The sequence below is a fragment of the Haliotis rubra genome, unplaced genomic scaffold (genome assembly GCF_003918875.1).
Source record: "Haliotis rubra isolate DU_JTF1 unplaced genomic scaffold, ASM391887v1 Scf592, whole genome shotgun sequence".
In the NCBI taxonomy this organism is placed as follows: domain Eukaryota; kingdom Metazoa; phylum Mollusca; class Gastropoda; order Lepetellida; family Haliotidae; genus Haliotis; species Haliotis rubra.
In genome coordinates, this window is record NW_025767293.1 from 234894 (window position 1) to 260670 (window position 25777).

The following is a 25777-nucleotide window of genomic DNA, read 5'->3' on the forward strand; positions in this document are numbered from 1 at the left end:
TTTCTGGAATTTGTTTTGAAGCTTAGGTTGCTGCAGAAATTGTGCCAGTCCTGGTCTCTGGCCTTTTGTATTATTTGTTTTACATTTTGTCTAGCTGCCTGTGCCAGAGGAATTTTATTTTTATCTTTGCGTGCTTGTGGGAGATCTAAGTGCCACATCCGTAATGAATTCAACCAAAGTATTGAAATTGGGTTGGTTGTAAGAGCTGTGACCTGTTGTTTGGTACAGGTCATTGGACTGATTGATTTGGTGTATTTTGAGTAGTTTAGTCGTCTTGCAGCATTCGATTTGTTTGTGCTTTTCACTTTCTTTTGTGGGTTTATTTTGTTTTTCTTTGTAAGTGCTCAAAGCTGATGTTTGAAATGTTACTGGTTGAGGTTTTCCTTTATTTTGTGATTTCTCATGCTGTACCAGAGGTTTTTTCAAACTCAGAGAGAAGTGTTTGATGTTTTGTTTATCCCTGGAATCATTTATAGAAAGATCCATTTTGAGTAGTACCTTGTTACTGTTTGGAGTTGAGGTGTTTGGTTTTTCCCGATTTAGATCAATAGACTGATTGTATCTATCTTGTGTGTGGGTTTTATGATAGTTGTTGTTTGCCTGTTTAGTGTATTTGGTTTTCTTGGTTACATGTCTGTTGAGTTCAGCTGTGAGCTGTTGTTTATATCGACACTTATGGGAAAGTGAGCTATGGCCTGATATCCGGCAATGGATGCAGGAAAGACAAGCTTTACGTTTATCGAATGTATGGTTATTTCTGCTGCATTTAGTGCAATGTTGGTTTTCTGTACAATCTTTTTGAATATGGTCATATTGGAGACACTTTGTACATTGTGTATTTTTTTAAGGTGAGGTTCTACCTTGCGATCAATGATGCTAGCAATGGTATATTTGTTGTCAGGCTAGTGCCTTGGAAGGCAAGAACTACATAGTTGGTTGGTTTTTCTTTTGACATGATTCTGTTGGCAGAAAGAGTTTAGGTTTGTGTTCTGTTGTTGTTGGCTGTTTGGACGAGAGAATCTAGTTGTTGTTGTGTTATTGTTGGGTCTAGTTGTATAACCCCTTTTATTTGTTGACTCAAGTGAGGTGTTACATTTTTATCTGGAATGTTTCTGATTTTGTTTATTGCTTTGTAGTTTGGTGCAAAAGCTTTTTGTGTGAACTCGATGAGATATCCATGACCACAGTTTTAAGTTTAGCAGGTGGTACTCAATTCTGGCTAAGAGCCACACCCAAATTGGTCTACTATTAAGGTTTGAGATAGGCTTATATCCTTCAGTGTACTCGTAATGAGTACTTGTGTGTGGCTTACTGGTTTGTTGGGGTTTAGAATGTCCTTAGTGATATTGACAGAACTGTCAGATGATACTGATGTATCTGTAAGGGTATGATTATTGATTTTGTTTTCTTTTGTTGCTTGGTCTTGTTACTTGGGTGAAGTGAAACTCCTGTTGAGGTTCTGGTTTAGTTTTAACATTACTGAAGTCCAGAAGTCTTGATCTTGGTCTGGAAAATTGAGTTGTGCTTGGCTTTTATAGGTTTGGATATCTACATAGATGAAAGTATCTACTATATAGAATATAAAGTTTTTATAACTGTCACAGCATTCTCAAAGTATTGCTTTGTCATTGTATAAACGTTGTGGTAGGTTGTCTCCATTTCAAAACATGACAGGAAACGTATGAAACATGACCCTATGTGTGGTTTTATTCTGAAGGCGTCACTTCCTTTGTATTCCGCTGTATCAATCCACAGACTCAACACATGGCAGACAAAGCTTTTATAGTATCCTTCACAGCGTATCTGAATATTTTCTTAATAGCTTAAATGAACTTGATATTTTGCGTTTAATGCAGATGTTAATTTCATCCTTTTATTTATTTTGAATGTCGCTTTGATTGAGATTATACTGGCTGGCTGGCTGAGTATGGTTTTACGCCGTTTTTAGCAATATTCCAGCAATATCACGGCGGGGGACACCAGAAATGGGCTTCACAAGTTGTACCCATGTGGGGCCTTCGGCGTGACGAGCGAACGCTTTAACCACTAGGCTACCCCACTGCCCCTGAGATTATACTGATTTAACTCATGTTATTTTGGTTTACATTTTGTAACACTGTCAATATTTTCTCACCGTAAGTTTGCTGATGCGGAAACAACTCTTAATCCATAATGAATTCAAGTCAATTGTCATAGTGATCCTGTTTCTTCAGTGATATTTGCCCATGAGAATGTGAATGAGTGTTGTTGCATGCCGACTATATGTATATTTATGCAGTGTCATCAGTGGAGGACATCCGAAATGGACTTCACACATTGTATCTACGTTCTAGGGAATGAAACCCGGGCCTTCGGTGTGATGAGGAAACGTTTACCTACTGGGTTACGCAATGAACGAGGGAGTCAAAAGCTTAATTATATTGTCTACACAATCACCATACATCCTCACGTCTGTTAAAGAATTTTTTAGTTATTAACGTCTTCAGCTGGGTTAGGAATACGTTGAGCCAGTGGTCACATTTAGGTGTTAACATGTTTACCATATTCAGCTTTTTCAACATGAGTGTTGTGAAGGTGGTAGTGTCAGTAAGGCCTTGTTGAAAAATGCGACGGTAGTCGGCAAAAATTAAATATCCAGCCTACGAAAATGACATGGTGAAATACACAGGGATGATTCTATTTTTTAAAGTTTAGAAACTCAATATTTGTAAATATTTCCGAATTTGTTCTTGACATGAAAACACAATCATGAAAACATGGATGGTTCGTCCCATGTAGTTTCCGCCCATCGTCCTTCATGCAGATGAGCCTCACCGTGAAGCTAGGGCGGACGATAGCATGCACATTTACTTCCTCATTGCTCACTCGTTTTAGGACTCACATGTTTGCGTGGTTTACAGATTAAAATTAAAAAGCTCGAAAATCCAGAAGAAAATATAACAATGATCCTGGCTTTATTTTCAGGAGAAAAACTTCTATTTTTGGTTTTATGCCATTTGTATCAACTGATTGCAAGCATTGTACAATTCCACTGAGTATGTATGTTGACCAGTCCATTCCGTGTGTTAGGACGCCCAAGCAGTCAGAATGCTTATATATAGTTCACAGAGCCAAACAGTAACCGTATATGGTCAAAAGAAATTCAGTTTCAAGAACGTAACTTACAAAAGCCTTGACCCAACCCTATATGATACTGACAACCAACATAACGCTGGAGCCTCGCTGGTAGAAGTAATCAACATAAGTAAATAATCAATTGATCGAAATGCATGACAATCGCTTGACATGTTTATGCAAACTACATTTCTGTCAATCTTCTGCCCCTCCTGTGTCCGTTTCCGGAAACGGTTTCCATTTTCGGTTTTCAAACCTCGCCAGTTTATCTTTCAGGTGATATTCTAGTCCTCGTAAATAGACACATGGGAGATATTTGATAAAGGGAAGTTGAAACGTGTCGCTTGAAGTGCTAGGCGTTGATGCTGTTCTAATGTTACACCGGAAACCGTGATGTCATTTTAACCAATGAAACAACGTATGTCATATGCTCACAACCCAATGCTACTGCGCTTGACAACACCATTGCCTGTTTCATATATTAGCCACAAAAAGTAGCGGGTCGTGAAAAATATATAGTCGCCACATAGGAAATAATGGGAAATAAAATATATATTAGAACTATATATGTACACAAATACAGATGTAAATACTGTAAATAGTGAACTGAACACATATGCTTTTCGTTTCGTGACGTCGGTTGTTTCGACATGGACCTGTGAATCGCGTTTGTGTATATACCTCTCGATACAGTGAGTGTAGCACTTGAGAGAGTGAGCGAGTGAGGTTAGTTTTACGCCGCACACAGCAATATTCCAGCTATATGGCGACGGTGTGTCAATAATCGAGTCTGGACCAGACAATCCAATGATCAACAGCATGAGCATCGATCTACGCAATTTGGTTACTATGACATGTGTCAACCAAGTCAACGAGCCTGACCACCCGTCCCCGTTAGTCGCCTCTTACGACAAGCAAGGGTTACTGGTGATCAATATTCTAACCCGTATCTTCACGGTTGTACTTGAATGACAAAACCGCTGTCGATTTGAGAAGCTTAATAGCTTGACGTTTGATCGCTCAAAAAATATATGAGACAGCAATGAAGTTGCCGATCGCGGATGTGTAGGACGTCCACGTGTTACAACGCAGGTCAGGACAGACTTATAGGTGACAAGTTCCAGACTGCTCAGACCATTCCAGGACGTCAGCGTATCCACACCAACACAGACAGGAACTGATCACGTCATTACGGGTTACGACCGCCGTCCCACAATACGACCTAACCTGACACAACGTCACCTAGAAAACTGTCAAAGGATGGTGCCAAATTCATGTCCTCCAACCTCGGTCCAGATTTATTGACGGATTTGGCCGTTGCTAAAGACGTCTTGCAATTGGGGGAGTCTAAAGTTTATACCTGTCATAGAGAGGAATTGCTATGGAGATGGTTCCATGGTGATCTCGCGTTCGTCAAATGCACGTCAGAGAACCCAATTTGTTCAGAGCAAAGTGACATGCGTGGGCTGCAGAGATATTTTCGGATCATTGGCAATTCCTTTTTCCGACTTTATGGCCCAGGATTAAAGAACCACTAAACTTTGTTTTTTGTTACTCTTTTAACCATTACATATGAAAGATTTGTGGTTAGTCTTATGCGGAACACCAAATTTATTCTTTAAAAACTTGTGGTTAATTAATACCGAGCGATTAAAAGTGGCCAAAAAGTCGCCTGCTTCACTCTCGCCCGCCAACGAAACCACAGACAGGTTACGTAACTCTGTCGCCAGAGCACTGCAGTGACGTCATATGAGGAACGATTTTCAGTTAGTTGTATAGAAAATGTGTAGCACGCTCATCATTTTGATGATTTCTCGACATCAACGACGACATGCCGAATCGTTGCTTTGTCGTCAATTGCTCCTAGGGGTCGGGCGATGGTGTCCCCATGCACAGATTTCCACAGGAACCCGCAGTTCGTGCTAAATGGGTTATGTTTGTGAGTGCGAAGCGAGCGTTGTGGAAGCCTGAAACGATATCTTACTTGTGTTCAGACCGCTTCACGGAAGTTAAAGAATCAAAACTACTTACTAATTCTAGTAAAATATGCATATGATTGATGACCATAAAGATTTTCTATGACACAACTTGTAACCTAACGATTTCTTCCTCGGAAGTGAGTTTGTGGTCGAAGTAACAAATTAATAATATTGTAAGTAGTATTATATTGACACCCACCTCGCTGCCACGAGAGAAATTGTTATGTTATACGCTATGTCATGCAAAATCCTATTGGCCATCAATAAAATACATATTTCACTACCAGTAGAAAGTAGTTTTGATTTTGTAACCCGGTGAAAACAAACCTAAATACCATTTATCCTCAGACTGGCGGATGTTCCCGACAGGGCGCCGCCATTTTTAAAAATAAAAAAATCTGTTAGAATTAATGAGATTATAGTTTGTTTTCATCAAGTTAGAAAATCAAGACTACTTTCTACTCGTAGTTAAATATGTATTTGAATCATAACCAAACGGATTTTGCATGACACAACTTATAACATAACGATTTCTTCCACGGAAGCGAGGTGGGGGTCGAAGTCACAATACTGCGCGACAAATTCCTTCTACATTCCCATGGTTAATGACCATCACCAGTATGTAGATACTAGTCAATGTGCGTCTGTATATTTGGTCTTATAATCCTAATTAGTTTATTATCATACTTGTATGCATTTTGAAACGAAATAAAAAGCAGACGATCTGCTGATACTTATAGTGAATTTATAACAGAACTGTAATATCTAGACATTTTATAGTTTGCCAATGTGAATCATAATTCGCACACACACCCTAGTGCATGTTGTCTGTCTCATTACACTTCACGGCGAAAACAATGATTCTGTTGAATGCTACGACAAATGAATAAAAACAAAATGCAAATATTAAAATTAAAACAGATTAAAGTTATGGGAACAATATCAGGCCATTACCTTGTTCGAGGAATGTATCCATCAATATCCACAAAACTGTTCCAAATGATGTGTCTTTTAACAGTTTAATATACGAAAAAGTGATAAATCTTTTCAGGTATTGGTGTCTCATTGGTCACCCAATATAGCACACCTGGCAACTAATTGCATAATGTCCGCCTTTCTTTAAAAACAGTAATTTAGTTAGCCAATAATGGGCAATCAATCAATGTATTGCCGGTTAATCCTTTGAAAGAAGGACGTTGTTTTTACGCAGACACCGACACGACAGAGTGTATTCAGTATAGATTAGTAAATCTACATACATAAACACTACCTTTTGACAACTCCGCTGTGTAAGATAAAAGTAATTAATCAATCAGCGTGTTATCGGTTAATCCTTTGATCGATGTTTATAATGTTGAATATTTACTCCAGACACAAGAAATGCCAAATGGGAACCTTTGTCGGGTAATCTAAGTGGTGTTACCACTAATTATACCTGTTATAAATTCATCAACTGACCATCAAGTGAATGATGACAAATAACATGTGTAGGTTTATACCACCTAACACGGGTTACAACAAGGGAGTATTAATTGCTGTATTGCATCTGAAAACTTATGGGCCGACACTGTTTTGAGAATACAAACAGATTTTTACATGACATGATTAAATGTCGAGGTAAAAAAACACAGAAATGGGATCAATTTGGATCAGTCATTATACAAATAGGGCCTAACGACACCAATCGATTTTGACAGAATCGTCTATGAAAACAAGTTGTAACTCGGAAACTAGGCAAAGCAGGAGACAAAAGTAAATGACAGTAGATTGTGAGAACATATAGCTTTAATTTTCCACAACAATTGTCACGATTTCAGGTTTATACAGGCCTGTAAACAAGATAATTTAACCCCTAAAATGTAGATGAATTCTGCATCGGCCCTCAAAGCTATTCCTCATATGACGTCACAGAGGCGCGCCGCTCTGATTGGTTGAAATTTCGTTCGCGGGTGAGAATTGTGCACTGTTGTCAAAAAGGTCGATTTAAGTCAATTAAAGGTCGAAATGAGTAGTTTTAATGACGGGGTTTCATTTATAACGATGCCAGTTAGTGATTTATGTATTTGTACCCCCTTGGGTTTATGTGACCTTTAACATTCCAGCAGCACAGTGCCCATCCTCACACAGCTAGGGTTACTGTGCCTTGAATTGACATTTGATAGGATATCTCCCATAGAGCATATGTGGGATGAAATGGAGACGAGTACAAAATATGACAGATAATGTTTATGATACACCTACAGAATACCAGATACCTACCAGCCATATTGTTTAGTGTCACGTCACCCTAACCCTAACCCTAACCCTAAACCATACCCTAACCCTAAACCTAACCCTAACCAACAGAATACCAGATACTTACCAGCCATATTGTTAAGTGTCACGTCACCCTAACCCTAACCCTAAACCTAAACCTAAACCTTACCCTAAACCTAAAGCTAAACCCAAACCGTAAACTCGCGTGCTTTCAAAGATTACGTTATTCTTGAATCTTACCAATTTGAGGGCAGAATTGCAGAGGATATTACAAGTCATTTCACGAGCCTTTTTTTCTTACAGACCAGGCGATGTACTACTGTTCTCGCTCAACGCCAAAAATGTTTTCGACAGTAAAGGGGAATAGAAATTTATTAATATACTGAACTTTAGTACGGGTTGACGCCTTAGTTTTACTGTACACAGCCAGTGTCCAAAATATTTTTTACTGTAGAGAAAATAATTGTAGAATGACGAAAAAGCAAGACTTAGGTGTTTTTTGAAAATGTTGGAACATGTTTTATACACAGAGCAATAACACCTGTCTGAATCATTATGACGCTGAGAATGCGTGCATTTAGTTGATTCACACACGGAAGCAATATTATTTACTTTCGTGTAAGATAGTCCCCCTGAAGAAAATACTACTAAAGTACTCCCAAGTGTGGTAGAGATAGTAATGAACAAAACTTACATTTAAATAATTACAGATTATAATTGGTTGGTTTGTGATTTAACGCCTCACTCAGCAATATTCCACCTGTATGGCTGCGGTCTGTAAATAATCGAGTCTGGACCAGACAATTCAGTGATTAGCATCATGAACATCGATCAACGCAATTGGGATACAATGACATGTGTCAAAATGTCAGCGAGCCTGACCACCCGATCCCGTTAGTCGCCTCTTACGACAACCATGGGTTACTGAAGACCATTTCTAACCCGGATCTTTACGGGTCCAGACTATTTATGACATGGATGATTGTGTCTGATGGGCCGTTGGACGTGCATTCATCAACTGATTTACCGATTTACCTGTCTTCCGATGTGTCTGACAAAATGCGTCCTTGATAAATGTTTAAATTATTATTCACAGTAGGAATAGTAGTATGGTATAGTAGGAATGATATATTGGACTCTTATTTTGGAAGATATTTCGTTTACTTTGTATTGAGTGTTTCAAGATTCGCAAACAATAGTCGATGATCCAACCTAATGATTGATAGCATGAAAGACGACACAAACCACCAGGTTACGACACCCGCATCTTCACTGGTAGAGATGACTTTTTGTAACATCATACTCAAATGCTATTTCAGAAGTGACTGTTTTAATTGTCTTGTCTGTGCGGATTCTTACAAATTGCAACATTTTAGATTCTTTCGATTTTTTTAACAGATTGAGAGTGAAAGACACTAATTAAATGAGATGTAACGTCCCTGTACATTATAGCAGCTAATTGTTTCGATATTGACATATTTCCATACAGTTATACGTGATAGATATTAACTTACAACTTACATTAGAATAGAGGGAGTGGGTCAGTATGGTTTTACGCCGCTTTTAGCAATATTCCAGCAATATCACGGCGGGGACAGGGGACAGAAATTGGCACTACACAATGTACCCATGTGGGTAATCGAATCCAAGTCTTCGAGCGAACGCTTTAAAAGTAGGCTACCTCACCGCCCCTTAGAATCCAGAACAGATAACATACATACATACATACATACATACATACATACATACATACGTACGTACACGTACGTACGTACGTACGTACACACACACACACACACACACACACACACACACACACACATACATACATACATACACATACATACATACATACATACATACATACATACATACATACATACATACATACATACATACATGCATGCATACATGCACGCACACACACACACATACATATACCACTGTGCATACATACATGCATACTTATCTTAACTTCATGTAAAATACTTTAATTTCATTGGTCAATGACGGTTTAACAAGTTTCCGTGTCACCCTCCCAGTGGCAACTGGGAAAAGTATTACCCGCTGCCAGGGTAACCGCCAAGCTCTCCGCCGAGAAGCTGAAGCTCAAACAATCGTATGACGTCATAATATGACGCATGCCGTGCCCGGAGTTTGAAAACCGTTTGATCAGCTGTTATTGTGTTCACTTTGTACAGATTTTTTTTTACTGACTTTGACTGCTTTATTTAAACTATTTCATACAGTGAATGGTTTGCACACTCGCTTTAACATAATTAACAATTTTTATAGCAGTTATATGCTTGTCAGAATATGTTTCACTGTTGTTAAAAATCCAGTTGAGAGACAGACGCCATCTTGTTTGCATGTCATGTAGTCGGTAGCGATCTTTAACATAAAATAAAATGATATCTTGTACATTTGACATGGCGGTAAGATAAATACGTTGTATGCTTCTCTCTCGGGTAATACCCTCGAGAGAAGCATACAACTTATACACACACACACACACACACACACACACACACACATACATACATACATGTACATACATACTTACATACATGATACACACATACATACATTTGTTTTATTCAAGTGGTGCTCGGTCAAAGAAATAGCCGCATTAAGAATGAAGATTCCATTCAAATATTTACTCAAAATGTTTCTGTGTAAAACATTGTTTAGCAATATGTTACGATTAAGGAAGAAATTTGTATCTTTCCTAAAAACAGTGGTATTAGTACGCTGTGTAAGAGTGTAGTGAGCACGGCGCCTCGTCAAAAGCCTTATTTTAGAACAAGGAAGATGTTACATAGAAACCCTATATCCGTTACTGTATGAGTCTTTAAGAGGGGCTCATCCCAATGACCACTGCCACATGTAGCGAGGACATCAGGCCATGGAGGTGTGGACCATCTGTGTACTTATTTCTGGGATAGCAATTACTGGATTACCTGACGTTCAATGTGAGTACAACAGTTGAAGGGTTTTACAGAAATTTGGTCTTAAGAACTTGTCTGAAGTACCCCATGTTTGTCGTAAGAGGCGACTAACGAGTGGTCAGGCTCGTTGAATTTGTAGGTGCTTGTCGTATCCCAGGGATGAACACTTCCCGATGTACTGAAAATTAATGATTAACAAGACAACATTGTATATGAAACGCCATTGTGAGAAAAAAGAATAACAAGAGGAGCGCAGAAGTGAAACTATCCCGATTGTCTGTTATAAGGGAGGTAACTGCTACTAGCTTATCTAAACTAACGGGCAAAAGGAACGATACCAAGTCGAAATCACCGATATTACAAAACGACAAACCACCATTATGAAAAAGGAAAGTGAATTTTAATATCAGGTGTATGGTCACATGCATGGTATCTTTTCTTTTGCCCGTTGGAGTATTTGTAGTACACAGATTAAAACGTTTTAACATCATGAACAACGACTGATCAGCTGCCTCAGCGTCTAGTGGTGACCGCACATGTATACATCCGGGTGCCTAACACTTTGCGGATGAGTCTGTTTGACTTTGTGATTGAGATCATTATTTCTTACTATTTGTGTTTTTGTCATGTTTGCGACTTTATTGCAACTGTATCGTAACTGTGTGTGTTTCCTGATGACGCGGATGGCCTAGTCGCGGTTTACTGTGCAGTATTGCTTCCCTTAGAGCTACCTTAGAGCATGTGTTCGAATCCCATTTCGCCCTGATTGTGTTTATGACCATCATTCCCGTATCAGTGGGTCTGTGGAGACCCGTGAAGGTCCGCATTAGAATTGATCTTCAGTAACCCATGCTTGTCATAAGAGGCGACTAACGGGATCGGGTGGTCAGGCTCGCTGACTTGGTTGACACATGTAATTGGTTCCCAATTTCGTAGATCGATGCTCATGCTGTTGATCACTGGATTGTCTGGTCTAGACTCGATTATTGACAAACCGCCGCCATATAGCTGGAGTATTGCTGAGTGCGGCGTAAAACTAAACTCACTCACTCACTAGAGGGTTTGCGGTATGTCCGAGACCTGTATAACCTTGGGCGCCCTCTTTCGTCAAACTGGCCCCCCGTAACTGTAATACTCACCCACCCACCCATCACTCACTCAGCCACCCACCACTCAAACCACCCACTCACTCAATCGCATAACGGTCGATTTGCACCACTTGATCTGCATATTTAAAACAACAGCCGGCCTAGGAATGCATCTGTAATGTGTCCTCGTGTGTTGTGTACATGTACAGACCCGTGCCAGTTATATTAAGACACTTGACGTACTTCCATAGACTTACATGTTAATTTAGTGTGGCATAAATAATTTTCATGAATATAATTTTTGTAAGATCCAAGTCAAATTTGGCACATTTATGAGGAATCATCTTACCTACAATCACATAATTTCTGTTTAATTTTCCGTTCCTTATTTATCGAATGGCAACAATTTAATCAACATGGGACGTACAGTGCCGTGAACTCCTTCAATATGGCGGCCTATGGAGTTGTGCATCGTGGAACCATACGAAAGTTGATAAATGTGATGTCATTAGTTATATAGTGGTCGGAAAACTGAACTTAAATTATGTGCGCAGAGCAGAGATGATTTCAAATTTGCCTATCACATTTTACAACGATCCATCCTAAGCTCACTTCATGAAAATTATTTATGCTACACTGAAATAACATGTAAGTCTATGGAAATTACGTCAGGTGTCCGAATATATTTGGCACGGGTCTGTAGATCTGATGAAGTTCTTGAGAGGCATTTTGGAAGTGGTATTCAAGTAAAGGGCAAATATTATGGATGACAACTTCTTCTTTATTGTATGTCACAACGTTTCTGGGCTATTCCTTGTCCGTTCGTCAGGTGAATTGTCGAAGGGGCAAGGAATAGCCCAGACACGTTGTGACATACAAACAAGGAGAAGTTGTCATCCATAATATTTGCCTTTTACATGCAGGTCTGTGTTAAGACCAACGTTCCTGATTCCTGTATTTCGCACTTATGTCCCATAGTTTGGTGCCACAGTATCATCGGAGGCATATGTGAGAGAGGTTACTTTAATGCTACTAACGACGCCTGAATATAAGGTTCACATTGGTAAGCAAGCATACTTCAAAACAAATAACATCAATATTTTAAACCTAAACAATCAGTTATCCGTATCGTACATCTGCCGAAGATATTTCTCAGGGCGGAAAAAGGCATAACTACTGAGGACTAGAATGCCACAAATCAGTGATTATACGAGAGGAGGTCAAAAAGTTTTGATTATCTGATGTACAATTAACAGTTAGAGCAGGTTTCGAACTTTTTAGTCTTTTCACTGGTCCTTAAACCAAGCTTCTGTTGTAGCCTTGATTTCATTATTGGCAAATCGACTTCCACGCAAGTCAGACTTTAAATTTCGAAACAGGCTATAATCACGAATCCAGGACAAACCCCCCCAAAAAAACAAAAAACAAACAACAAACAAACAAACAAAACAAACGAACAAAAAAATAAAAACCCAACAACAACAACAAAACAAAGCACCCCGGACATTAACACACACACACACCCACCCCCCACCCCAACCCCCATCCTTAAAATAATACGGACAAACAAAATCCCCTACTCATCACTAGCTTTAGCTTTAGATTAAAGGTTCTACTGATCTTTGATCAACACTTAATCCCCAGATTTCTTGCATGGCATTGGCTGCTGTATCCGAACTGATGTTTGAACTGATGTTTGAAATAATGGGATGATGTGCTATGATCCACTAATATAACTGATAAATGAATAATTGTATACACATTGGCATTGTATCAAAATGTCACATAATGTATGAATAATTGTATGCTCATTGCCATTCTATACATATGTCAACACAAAATATATGTGCTATGAATGATGGGGAAAATGTGCTCAAAATATGTGCTATGTGCTCTTTGACCTTGTTGAATGTTGAAATATTGATAAATATATAAATGGATATAATCCGGGGGGATTTTGTCCGGTTACCATAATCGAGTGCCAGGTCAGGATTGTACACATGGATTCTGCTTGCATTGGTGTGAGGACATGAACTACAGCTGTGTACTTAGTTTTAGAATTCTCCATGATATCAGTAGGGTATTGCTCTTCCAGTTATCACAATATTAATACTGTTTGTTGCGAGGTGTTGAAAAATTCATAGGTATCTCGTGAATGATCAATGTATGCAATACTACTAGCGGCGTAGCTGTTTCACAATTTAAGTAGTAAGTTCTCAAAACTTTTTGACCTCCCCTCGTACCTGGTGGTGACAAAAAATGCATAGCTATATAGATAGCTGCATAGATATATAATTGCAGCTTTCCTTGATAATGAAAAGGCCTTCGATAGAATATGACTCTTCTACAAACTGCATAACTTAGGAATACATGGTCATGTTTGGCACCTACTACACCAGTGTTACACAAATAGTATAGCATTTGTTTCTTATGGTGGTTAAAATTCAGATGTGTACATCAAGGAGTAGGACAGGGCAGAGTTATCTCAGCATGGTTTTTCCTTGTATTCATTAACGATCTTATAACCTTGTTAAGACAAGCAAACTGTGGTATTCAAGTGTATGGCTTAAGTGTTCCAAGTGTCCTACTAGCAGATGACACAACGTTTGTCAGTACTTCGCCGAGGGGCTTACAATCCTTACTTGACGTTGTTCATGACTATGCTTCAAAATGGCGCCTGACCTGCAATCCATCCAAAAGTACCGTTACAACCTTCTCCAAGAGTAACCTCAAACACGTTACTTATGACCTAAAACTTGGACATCTCCACATTCCGAAATCTACCTCTACTGTGTATGGTGGTGTTTACCTTACAAGCAATCTTTCTTGAAAAGGAAGAGTTGACAAATATTGCCGTGTGGAAACAACATCAGTTCAGTGGGATACTTGCCCATGGAAGGTGTAGTGCAGGGGTTTGTGTAATTCTGTGGGAATTTCATGTTAATTTTTGGAACCAATACTACTGTAATTGTAATCACTATTGTGCATGGATTCAGGAAAATCATGGTTCCATTTTTTCTGTTTGCTATAAGTGTCACTGTGGGGTGTTTGAATATGAGTTACCACAATTGCTTGCGACACCATTTCGAGAAAAACAAGTTTTCATAAACCTATCACAACATAGTCATGTAGCATATCAAAAGGCAGTTTATGATGCATGATAAAGAGATAACCACATAATATTCTTCGAATTTCAATTTGGTGACATAAAATATGACAAAATAAATTCATCAAATATTGTCTTTCCTTCATCGGACACCAACGTTGTAAGTATTGACCTGTCTTCATTGAAACCATTTATTCAATTAATGTATTCTCCCATTCGTCCCATTATATATACTACCATGACACGCTTTTATAGTGATGCACAAGTGTCAAATCAGGCCTACCGGTACAGTAAGAATTGACACACTGACACTCGTGTCTGGGTAATTAAATGACAAATGACATAAAGCCAAATCTGCAGTCAATATAAACTGAATGTATTAATACAGGAGTGACAAATTATATCACAGTGAACAAATAACTACATATTGCAAGTGGGGTATGCACTATATTTGCACATGCTTTACAGCAATTTGATGCATGATCCTCGTGCAGTTCATCTGCATAACGTTTGCAGGTGGTTCCCTAAAATTATTGGAGAAATTCATAGTCCATGTAACCGCACGCACACACACACACATACACACTAACACACACACAGAGATAACATATAGTGAGTATTTTAAGTAAGTCTAAAGTTTTGATGGGTACTTCGATGTGTTCATAATGTGCACTAGTATAATATATTTATTACTTTCCCATTGTTAAATAACTTGCATAATCAATCAATCCGTCATTAAGCTGCAAGAACAAAATATGCTGTTTAAATACAAGCTTCGACATTATTTGTCATCCAAACACAAGCATGAAAACTACGCATATGTTTTCTTAATTTGGAAACTAGAAGGGCCCTCGTTAGAGAACATGCCTCCGCCTTGCACAACAATCTCCTTTCACTATTACATTTTTAAAGTACTACTGTGTACTTGTACTTTAATGTACTTTCACCAAACCGTAGGCAGATGGCCCTAGTGTCATACCTAACATAACCGCCAAGATTTATTCAAATCCATCCATAACTTTTTGAGATTTTATTCATATTCTCCATCTATTTAACATTGCGATTATTTTCAAAGTACGGCTGTGTGTATGTACTTTAACATACACTCTTCAAAAAAGAAATGCAAAATAAAATTTGAAAATAATGATCGAAAGTTTGTACACGTATGTCCAATTAAGCATGCTTTGAGAGTTGAATATTGTTGTTGGTATGGTTAGGAAGAACATGCGTAAGCAAATGCAACCATAAACAATTGATTGTGAATGGTTTCATCGATCATCATTGTCATGATGAGCTTGAGCCTGACACAATCAAAAGTCACAATTATTGCTTCTCACGTGCAAAGAATGAGTACAACCTATGACTATAAAAGACCCAAATGCATCTCGCAAATTCATCCAAGACACTTGCAAATACTGGATGAGAAAATGGGACGTCTCAACGGTGCCCACTGAAATATTGCCATTGGACAATTACAAGCTATCGGATTCAAGAGCGTCGTGGCGAGGACCTTCAGCATTCATCCCAGCACAATAACTCGTTTGCGAGATCGTTTGTGGGATCGTTCCATTTCGACAAATGACCATCCAAGACCAGGAAGTCCATGAGTCACCACACCAGCCCAAGATCGCTACATCGCTACACTACGCGACTGCTATCGTTCCGCCCGGGACACAGCACAAGAACGGTTTGGATCTCGGAGAATGTCCGACAAGACAATCCGGAACCGTCTCCGATAGGTAGGAGACGGTTCCTGCGTGCCAGACGTATAAAAATCAACGCCCGCGAGTCAGGTGGTGTAACGCGGTGCAGCCATGGAACCTTGGAAACTGGAGGCACATATGGTTCAGTGATGAATCGCGGTGTCCCCTCAAGCGACGTGACGGAAGACAACGTGTCTACAGACCAAGCAATGAACGTTTTGCATCCAACTCCAGCAGGCAGGTGAACAGATTTGACTGAGATGGTGTGATGATGTGGGGAGCCACCTCATACACCTGCAGATCGGAATTGGTGCTCGTCCAAGTCATTCTTAATGCCGCTAGATATATCGACCAAATTATCTGTCCTCACGTGCATCGCCTTGTCGACCGCCAAAGGGAGCTGCTCCAACAGGACAACACCAGACCTCACACAGCACGTGCTACAGTGGACTACCTGGACAATAACAACATCAATGTCAACCCCTTTCCCTCCAGATCTCCGGATCTTAAACCAATTGATTACCTGTGGGATCAGATAGATAAACGTGGACGTCAAAGTCGTAATCCGCCATTGAGGCTTTAACAGTAACTGTTGTTCAACATGCTGCAGGAGGAATGGAGAAGGATTCCACAACGAAACATCCAATAACTGATTCAATGTGTGCCAAGTAGGTGCAGTTCTAGCAGTAAGAGGTGGTCATACAAGGTAGTAACGTCAACTTCTCGCGGACAGTAGTAACGACTATGATGACTATCATTCTTGTGAAATGTGCACGAGATACCAATGTATTGCTTTACATAATTTCAATGCTGTACCGTTTACTTTCGTTGATTTACACAGCTGAATAAAATGTTGCTTTTGCGTTTCTTTGTTTGAAAAGTATACTTTCTTCAAGATTCAATTGATTTGTCCTGGAACATACCCAAGAGATCCAGTAAGTTTCACTGAAATCCATCTAGTAGTTTTTGAGTAAAGATGCTAACACATACATACATGCACACAAACAGGGTTGAATGCATACCCTCTGAAACAAACCTTCGGTTTGGGCAGAAGCAATTATGATCATATTGATTATTATGCATACATATAGTATTGAGATTCATTGTATATAATGGTAATTGTAAAACACACATCACAAGGTACATTTTGATATACTACATGCCTATGTTGTGATAGGTTCATAAAAATATTTTTTTCTCACATTGGTGTTGTAGCTCGATTATGGGTACCGATGTTCAGTTACCCCAGAATGACACTTATAACCATCAGAAAAAATAGAACCATGTTTTTTTCTGGCTCCAGATGCAATACTGATTACAATTATCAGTGGTTCCAAAATTATCATGTACTTCCCACGGAAAGCATTTTTGCTACATAAGCCCCTGCACTAGTATGTGAATATCGAGTTTCTTAGCAAATATCGAGTTAAAAGGGTAATATGCTCATAGGGGCCATGACATTATATCGAGATTACCGAAATATCGAGACATCCGTATCGAGTTAAAAGAGCTTGAGTAATGATGAATTATGAAGGATTTTGCCGGGACCGAGATGTTATATCGAGACAACTGAGATATCGAGTTATCAGAGTTCGACACAACGGTGCTCGCCTGTATAAGTGTGTTCGCTCAGATATTTAAAGCTGTGGAATGAAAACGCCATCGCCGTAGACGTATCATTTCCTCGAATATTTGTCTGTAAAGCCCATACTTTAATGAAGGTGAATGTTGGAAAAAAGTAACAGGAAAAAACGAAACAGGAAAAAAAGTAACGAAACGAAGTAACAGTTTTTATATAAATACTTATATTAAGACTAAATTGGGATTAGGATGACCTTATTTAAGTTGTTGCTGTTACTTGTTTTTACTGAGCAACTTCTCACCTACTCAGCTTACTTGATAGCATAAACAACTTTGTTACGTAAACTTTCTCCCAGTTGATGACGTGAGAGAGGCTATGGATCACCTGGAGGACATTGTCCCTGAAGATGCTGAGGAACTGCTCACCTACTTCGACGAGATGTGACTGGCACCTACAGACACATTAGACTCAATAAAAACATTTAGTTAGAACTGAGAACTGAGAACATTGCTATTGGATGCCAAGAATGTGCTTGTAATTGTTTTGTCATACTTTGTTAATAAATAAAAAACAAGCAACTGAAAAAGTGTTTCTTTTTTACCTGTTACCTATTTCCCTAGCTAAATCTGTTACGTTTTTCCGTTTCTTTTTTCCCTGTTACTTTTTTTCCGATCACCAATGAAAGTAAGTGAATATGGTCAGCAAACAGGCCTCCCCACCGCCCCCATTTTAGAAAGTACACGAAAGAGATACATACAATTGTAAATCCAGCAAAATAACCCCATGTACGTTTGAAGACTCGCAAAAGAAAGGAATTACAACGTCGATATTAAGAAAACAAAACGTCAAGTGTGTGTTTCAACGTTTACTAAAACCGGATTTTATAAATTTTGAAGCTGAAAATCATGAAGTTGTGAGGCTATACCAGAGCGACATAGTGGTGTGCTGCATCCGTCTTGTTCAGTACTAGTCTATATGACTTGAAGTAGGTCTACTCGAGAGACGGTGGATATCACTGACCTATGAGAGAGCAGACAGTTCATGAATCTGAACTCTTCAACTCCTAGCTGATTGTCTGAGTGTAATATCCGACAGAATAGTGCGGCATAAGTACATCCCTTGTCATATGGAAATAGGCATGACCCGCCTCGAGGGGTGTAGTGAATAAAGCATTTGTCCCGGACAGATTTTTACAGACGCAAACAAATGACACTTATTGTTACCTTGCCTAGATTTAAGGAAACAACATATGGTCCCCTTGGTCCCCAGTAAGGTTTTATAGCATGTTAGTCGTCTACGGCAAGAATATTAATTGTTCAAAGTGAAATATTGATGTAATTGTTGACTGGAATGTTAATGTTGTTAGGTTTTAGTCGCAAAGAAGCCGGAATTCTTCATGTTTCTAGCAACGTGTCATCTAGCCTTGTCGTGATGAAATATACGTGGGTTCATTGTGCAATTCTGTTTATGAATCCCAATCAATCGGCGATGATAACAAGTTAGAGGAAAGGTTATTGTATCCTTCCCATCGGTTGCTCTCTTCATTAATACCTGGGTTCGATTCCCCACATGGGTAGAACTTGTGAAACCCATTTCTTGTGTTCCCCGCAGTGATATTGCTGGATTATTGCTAAAAACGGCGTAAAACCATACTCAGCTCAGCCAGCTCAGCTTCATGAACAAACCCGTGAAGATCCGGTTAGAATCGATCTTCAGGAACACATGCTTGTCGTAAAAGGCGACTGATGGGATCGGGTGATCAGGCTCGCTGACTTGGATGACACATGTCATCGTATCCCGATTGCGTAGATTGATGCTCATACGGTTGATCATTGGATTGTCTGGTGCGGCGTTATACAAACAAACAAAAGTGCGGCGTTATACAAACAAACAAAAGTTGTGATAGTGAGTTACTTCCCATTGTGACAGGGGGTAGAAAAATCAAAAGTGTGTTTGTCACTATGTGTCGCTGCCGAAGTAACGTTAACTTTGTCACAATAACAATGTCCCAGCAGGACATTGGGGACACTACCCAACATTCCTACTATTCTTCAAGGTTTCAAAGACCCTTGGGACAATAAGTGTTGAGGTAATTTCATGACACAAACGGTATTCTTAGTGCTCCTTGAGTCGGACTTTGCAATATTCCAACCTCCTGGTATTGAATTTACCGTCAAATGAACATGCTGCGTCATCACTATGGGACACAAAACATGTTGCCTGTAAATAATCGAGTCGTGGAAAGCAAACACAATTGTTATTAAAATTCTCAAAGTAAATAACAATGGCGACAGAGCACAGAACTATATGTTATATTGAATGTTAAACGTATTTGTGTTTGTGGTGTTTTCGAAAACATTACAGAAGGAACGTAACACTGGGAAAATAAAAGCACCAAGTTTAACATAAGTTTGAACCTTCCCAGCAGCGCCACTGCATTGCACAAGTTACGCCCCACGCCTTATGTCGGCCTGTAAATAATCGAGTCGTGGAAAGATCCAGTAATCAACAGAGCACAGAACATATGACGGAAGGACAGTTTAACAGGACTGCCCAGAAGGTTCCAAGGCACCAAATATTGTCACGGACGAAGGACAAATATTGTCACTTTCTTCGTGCAATGATTAATGTACCACGTACCATTAGACATTATAAGCCTTCTGCATACCGTTATTCACTCGATACGTTTATGCTTGTACAAATCAGCTTTCCTCTATAACGCAAAGGCTCGAAACAAACAAGGAAGAAGGGGCATAACGCCAGGTTTCATAATGGAACTTCCGACGCCAGCCTTTGTTTACAAATCTACTTTGATTTTTTAAAACATCGGTTGATTGTGAAACTAGTTTTCACAGGCTGCAAACACAAACGTTGTCGCATGAAAATAGTGGGACCAAAATAGAACACGTCTTACAAGAGTGTATGTATGTCGCAGCGCTCACGTAAAACAGGTTGCGCTTTTGAAATGTTGGTTTGCAGATTCATGCGAGACGATGCACGCAATATATCGTACACAAGTTGTACCGTATTAGTAGGAGAATGAGGGAGTGAGTATGATTTCATGCCGCCTTCGGCAATAGTCCAGTAAAAACACGTCACGGGACACTGCCAAAGGGCTCCCCACGTGAGGAATCGAACCCGGGTTTTCTGCATGAGAAGGGACTGTTTTCATCACTTGGCTACGCCACCGCCCCAGTTGTACAGTGCTGATGCCCTTGACATTTAGGATGCACTGATTTTACAAACCGAAACATGAGTCTCATTAACCAGTTCAGACAATGACCTACTTTTCAGCGGATCCGAATTTTCTCGTGTGAAAGTGAAAAGAGACACTACAAACAACTATGGTTTCACTGAATTCCAATCCCTTGTTTCATAAAAAATGGTATTTAAAAATTGCTTTTAATTTAAAATTTTAAAAATATCGTATTTATATATTTTATGTCGAGGTTTAGGCACCATGTCCTTAACCAAGACGTCACCGACTACCCCTGTTTGAAGAGGTCGTACAATGATTCACAATTCCTTTGGCTCACTGGTTACACTTGTTATGTGCTCTTTGCGCTAATTAAATGTATTTTTGTAACGACAATGTGATTGATAGAACATTAAGTCCGTAACAGACGGCCAAACTTTTCTAGCGGCCGAGCCTCGTTTTGAGATTTCCACCAGATTTCCGTTTGTCAGAGCACGCTGTACGGCAGAGCACGCAGCACGACGTGTTTGCAAGGATTAGAAGGAACGTAGTGTTGTAATATACAAGTGATTAAATGTATCAAATAATACTGATTAATATTTATATACTGTATATATCCGAGCGAATGAGTTGGTCTCTAAATTCTGGACTGGTTATTGTATTAAATTGCGCAATAGGACGAAACCCAGTCAGCAGGAAACGAGACTGTTGTGTAATCAATGTTTTGACTTGATCAGCATCATACGTTATTTTGTCCTCAGCTTTGTACAATTTTTGTAATAAAATAACAGAAGCCCACAAAGTTTTTAGTATGTAATTATCTACACACATTACGAAATAATAAACAGTAACTGTAAACCATAAACATATCTCTAACGTTACATATTTCGCTATGAACTTGCAATAGTATTCATGAATTTTAATGAACTTTCAGAAATATATTTTAATATACTAGCAATATAGATTTGATGGATATTCTTACGTACGGAAACTATTTTTAACCAACGTACAGATGACGTGGCGGCTCTTTGCTTGGCTCACTAAGTTTGATTTGGTCCTGGATGCAAGGATTGTTCAAGGAACTGGCCATGCTTTGTCTTGTTTCAACTCTAATACTTACCCTTCATATTCAGCTCGACTTTCAAAAACTTACATTAAGCAGTCATCACCCACTTCATTCATTCAATAATCAAGCAAAAACCTTCTGCTTTATAAAGCCTATAACTACATTCTAATACCCCTGAGAAATTATGTAAGTGCAACATCATCAGATATTTAAATTTCCCGCTATTACCCCCAGTCACGCTATTACTGGTTGTATTTTACTATTATTATCCGGTCAATTTGACAACAAGGCATAGCGTAAATCTAGCTTGGGACAGCAGAGGTCACTACGGTCTCATGTGGCCTGCCGCTTTGTATTTATTTGGCATCGTTGTGTAATGGTCTGTTTTTATGTTTCCATGATAGCCTTTACACAATTATGATTAATATGCTGATGTCAATTTGTTTACGTCGTAATACGGCTAAACTACCGACTTTAAATTTGAACTCACGGACATACTCGCTCATGAAAGATATCATCTCCCAATGAGGTCTACAGACAGTTCTCAGTGGAGTTCAGGCTCTGCAGCTTTCATTATTTATTTTGAAAATGAAACTGGACTGAACAAAACATTTGACTGCAATATAGTTCAAGACTATGGTGGGGTAGCCTAGTGGTTAAAGTGTTCGCTCGTCACGCCGAAGACCCGGGTTCGATTTCCTACATGGGTACAATGTGTGAAGTGTGAAGCCCATATCTGGTGTCCCCTTCCGTGATATTGCTGGAATATTGTCAAAAGCGGCGTAAAACCGTACTCACTCACTCACGAAGGGGGCCCTTGGCATGAAATACGGCTTTAATTCTTCTGGGCATACTGTCGTATATTACCTTTTCTCAGGGAATACCAGTGTATCTTTACTGATCCAAAGAGATGATCTTTAATGGATGTTGAAGTATCACTTCTGATTTGTGTTGGAATAATATCCCTAAATGATTCAATAGGACTAATGTCAGAATTTCAAGCAGTTTCACACCATTGAACGAGTTGAACGTGAAATCTATTCATATTCCCATGATGTATGATACCATTTATGATACATTGATGTTATCCTTCCCTATTCAGGGTACACACACTTATTTAAAAAATGTTGGACCATTTGTCAAAATCCGCCCTCAAGCGTGAATCTTTGGGATGGCGTGAGTTGTGTTTTACAGTAGATTACAGATAATAATCGGTATCTTTCATGTGATAAACACCGTGCTTGATTCTTCTTACATCTGAAGATCGATTCGTCAAAGAAGCGAATCTTATTCCAACTTATGCACTTGCACATCATTTTTATCGCTGTGCGTTGTTGAGAAGAACTTTCCTGCTTGGAACTTGACATCGGATGCCAGTTTAAAGTAATGTGCGAGGGATGGTAATGTCACTTGTACCCTACGAAATCGACTGTTGAGAATGTTGAAGGTGACATACCGGTCTCTGAGACACGCTTTTCTGATTTGTCTGTCTTCATAGAGCGTTACGTTCGTTAACAGTGTCAATTAGTCCAAGTTCTTATATAGCTTGGTCATATCTTGATCGGCAAACTTATGTTTGTTTCCAATACTGTACCAGTTTTTTTAAACTAAGGGAAACCTTGCATACATAAAGTCAGTCGAGCAAAGAAGTATAGAGGTAAAGATCAAATTATTTACTCAACCACTTGACTATTCTGATCGATTTTAACTTGTAGGGTGCTGCATAGCCCCAAAGGCAAGAACAAGCTTAAGTAAACTCTTCAACAAAAAAAAGAAACGCACAGACCAAAAATAAGGAAACGTATTAGACGTATTTATGTGTACATAAGTCGATTAAGCTTGAACGTAGATGGAGGAAGTTCGACTTACGGATGAACATATGTATTGTTGTCATTGTCAGCATTAAATCATCTCCATTAAAGGGCATCTAGAAGTGGAATGCGTAAGAAAAGCAAGATTTATGGATTGTCAACTTCTTTATTGTGAATAACACGACGTTTCGGGGCGTATGCTTGCTCCTTCATTAAGGTGAATGGTAGGTTGTTGTTGTTATTTGCTTTATCTAACGTCGCACGCACAACTATGGTATTTCGGCTACGGGGTAGTACACTTATTAAGAAATGAGGGGGAACAAAAAAATAGAAATTTTGGAAGAGTGCTGTTACAAAAAACAAAACGAGTTTTAAGGGAATTTATATAGATATAAAGGTTAAAAAATGAAGTTGTTTAAAAGAGAGAACTCATTTGAAAAACAACATATATACATACTTATAAAAAAAATTAAAATGGTAAAAAGTGGAATTTGCAATTTGCCAATCTTAGTCTGGTTATGGCAACATCAATTCGGCGTGTTTGGTGATAATTTTTACATTTTGCATTTTAGTGTTTGTTGAATTTGGTAGAGTGGATAATGTTTTCCTGTTATTTGCCAGTTATAATTGAATTTATTTATCATTATATTGTTAACTTTATTTGTTAGGTCTGTTTTGGAGTAAGGTATTTTTATTTTGTTTTGTTTTTTGAGTGGAGACCAAGTGTGGCAGCTTGGTCTGCCATCTCGTTGCCATGGACTCCTGTATGTGACGGGACCCAGGTAAAATGTATTTGATTATTTTTATTTCGGTGGTATAGTATTCTTCTGTATATGTTATTTATTAGATCTGGTCTTTTTGTTGTAGAGTAAGTTTTGAGAGCTTGTATGGAGCTTAAGGAATCCGTTAAAATGCAGATGGTAGTGTTTGTTTTGTCAGATGTTGTTTGCAAGGCCTGAACTATGGCTGCGAGTTCTGCTGTGAAGATACTGGAGTTTGCTGAGAGATTATAGGATTGTTTAAGGCCTTTTTGGGTATGTAGATACTAAAACCAGTACTACCATTTTGGTCCTTGGATCCGTCAGTATAAATATGAAGATTATCTTGTGGATTGTAATTTTGTTGTATGAATTCTTGCACTGTGAATTTATTAAGTATATAGTTTTCAGTAAGCTTTGTGTTGGCCAATATTTTTGGCAGTAATGCTGGAGGAAGAGATTTGTAATATGGGTTTGTATTATATTCTGTAGTATATAAATCAAGTTGTTGTTTAATTTCCTGTATTTTTTGTCCAAAAGGTTCTGGGCATGTACCTTTATTGATAACGATTTTATTTTAATTTTAAGAGATGTATAGTGGTTTTCAGTTTTGTTTGTTATTGGGGTTGTTAAGGGATTGAGTTACATATTTCATTGTACCGCCTCCGTGGTGTAGTGGATAAGAGCGTCCGCCCGGAGAGCGGAAGGTCGAGGGCTCGATCCCCGACCGAGTCATACCAAAAAGATGTTAAAATATGGTACTTGTTGGTCCCTGCCTGGCGTTCGGCATTAATGGGTACAACAAGGACTGGTCGGCTCAGAGTCAGTATAATGTGTCTGAGTGGGGTATTCATGCTTCACTGCGGCATTGTATCTCAGTGGGCGAGAACTATATAACCAGCTTCAGTCTGGGCTAGTACAAGCAGCCGCACATACACATACACTGACTGACTGAGTTTAGTTTTACGCCGCTTTTAGCAATATTCCAGCAATATCACGGCGGGGGACACAAGAAATGGGCTTAACACATTGTGCCCATGTGGGGAATCGAACCCGGGCCTTCGGCGTGACGAGCCAACGCTTTAACCACTAGGCTACCCCACCGCCCCTACACATACACACGCAATCACGTCGTCATATGAGCGAAATATTCTCAAGCACGACGTTAAA

The 25777-nt window shown here is 39.1% G+C and overlaps 1 protein-coding gene across 10 annotated transcripts in view; it reads left to right on the forward strand.

Moving 5' to 3' along the window:
* The first annotated feature begins 10171 nt into the window (after nucleotides 1–10171).
* Nucleotides 10172–25777, forward strand: part of LOC124255095 (multiple epidermal growth factor-like domains protein 10) — a 49811-nt gene continuing 34205 nt past the window's right edge. For 4 of the 10 annotated variants that reach the window (XM_046688933.1, XM_046688934.1, XM_046688936.1 and 1 more), the window contains exon 1: nucleotides 10180–10321. In XM_046688933.1, coding sequence (XP_046544889.1) covers nucleotides 10255–10321 — 67 coding nt within the window. In that variant the 5' untranslated portion in view covers nucleotides 10180–10254. Of the gene's footprint in view, nucleotides 10322–25777 lie in introns of all 10 variants that reach the window. The other 6 variants (XM_046688930.1, XM_046688929.1, XM_046688932.1 and 3 more) reach the window with 4 other exon arrangements.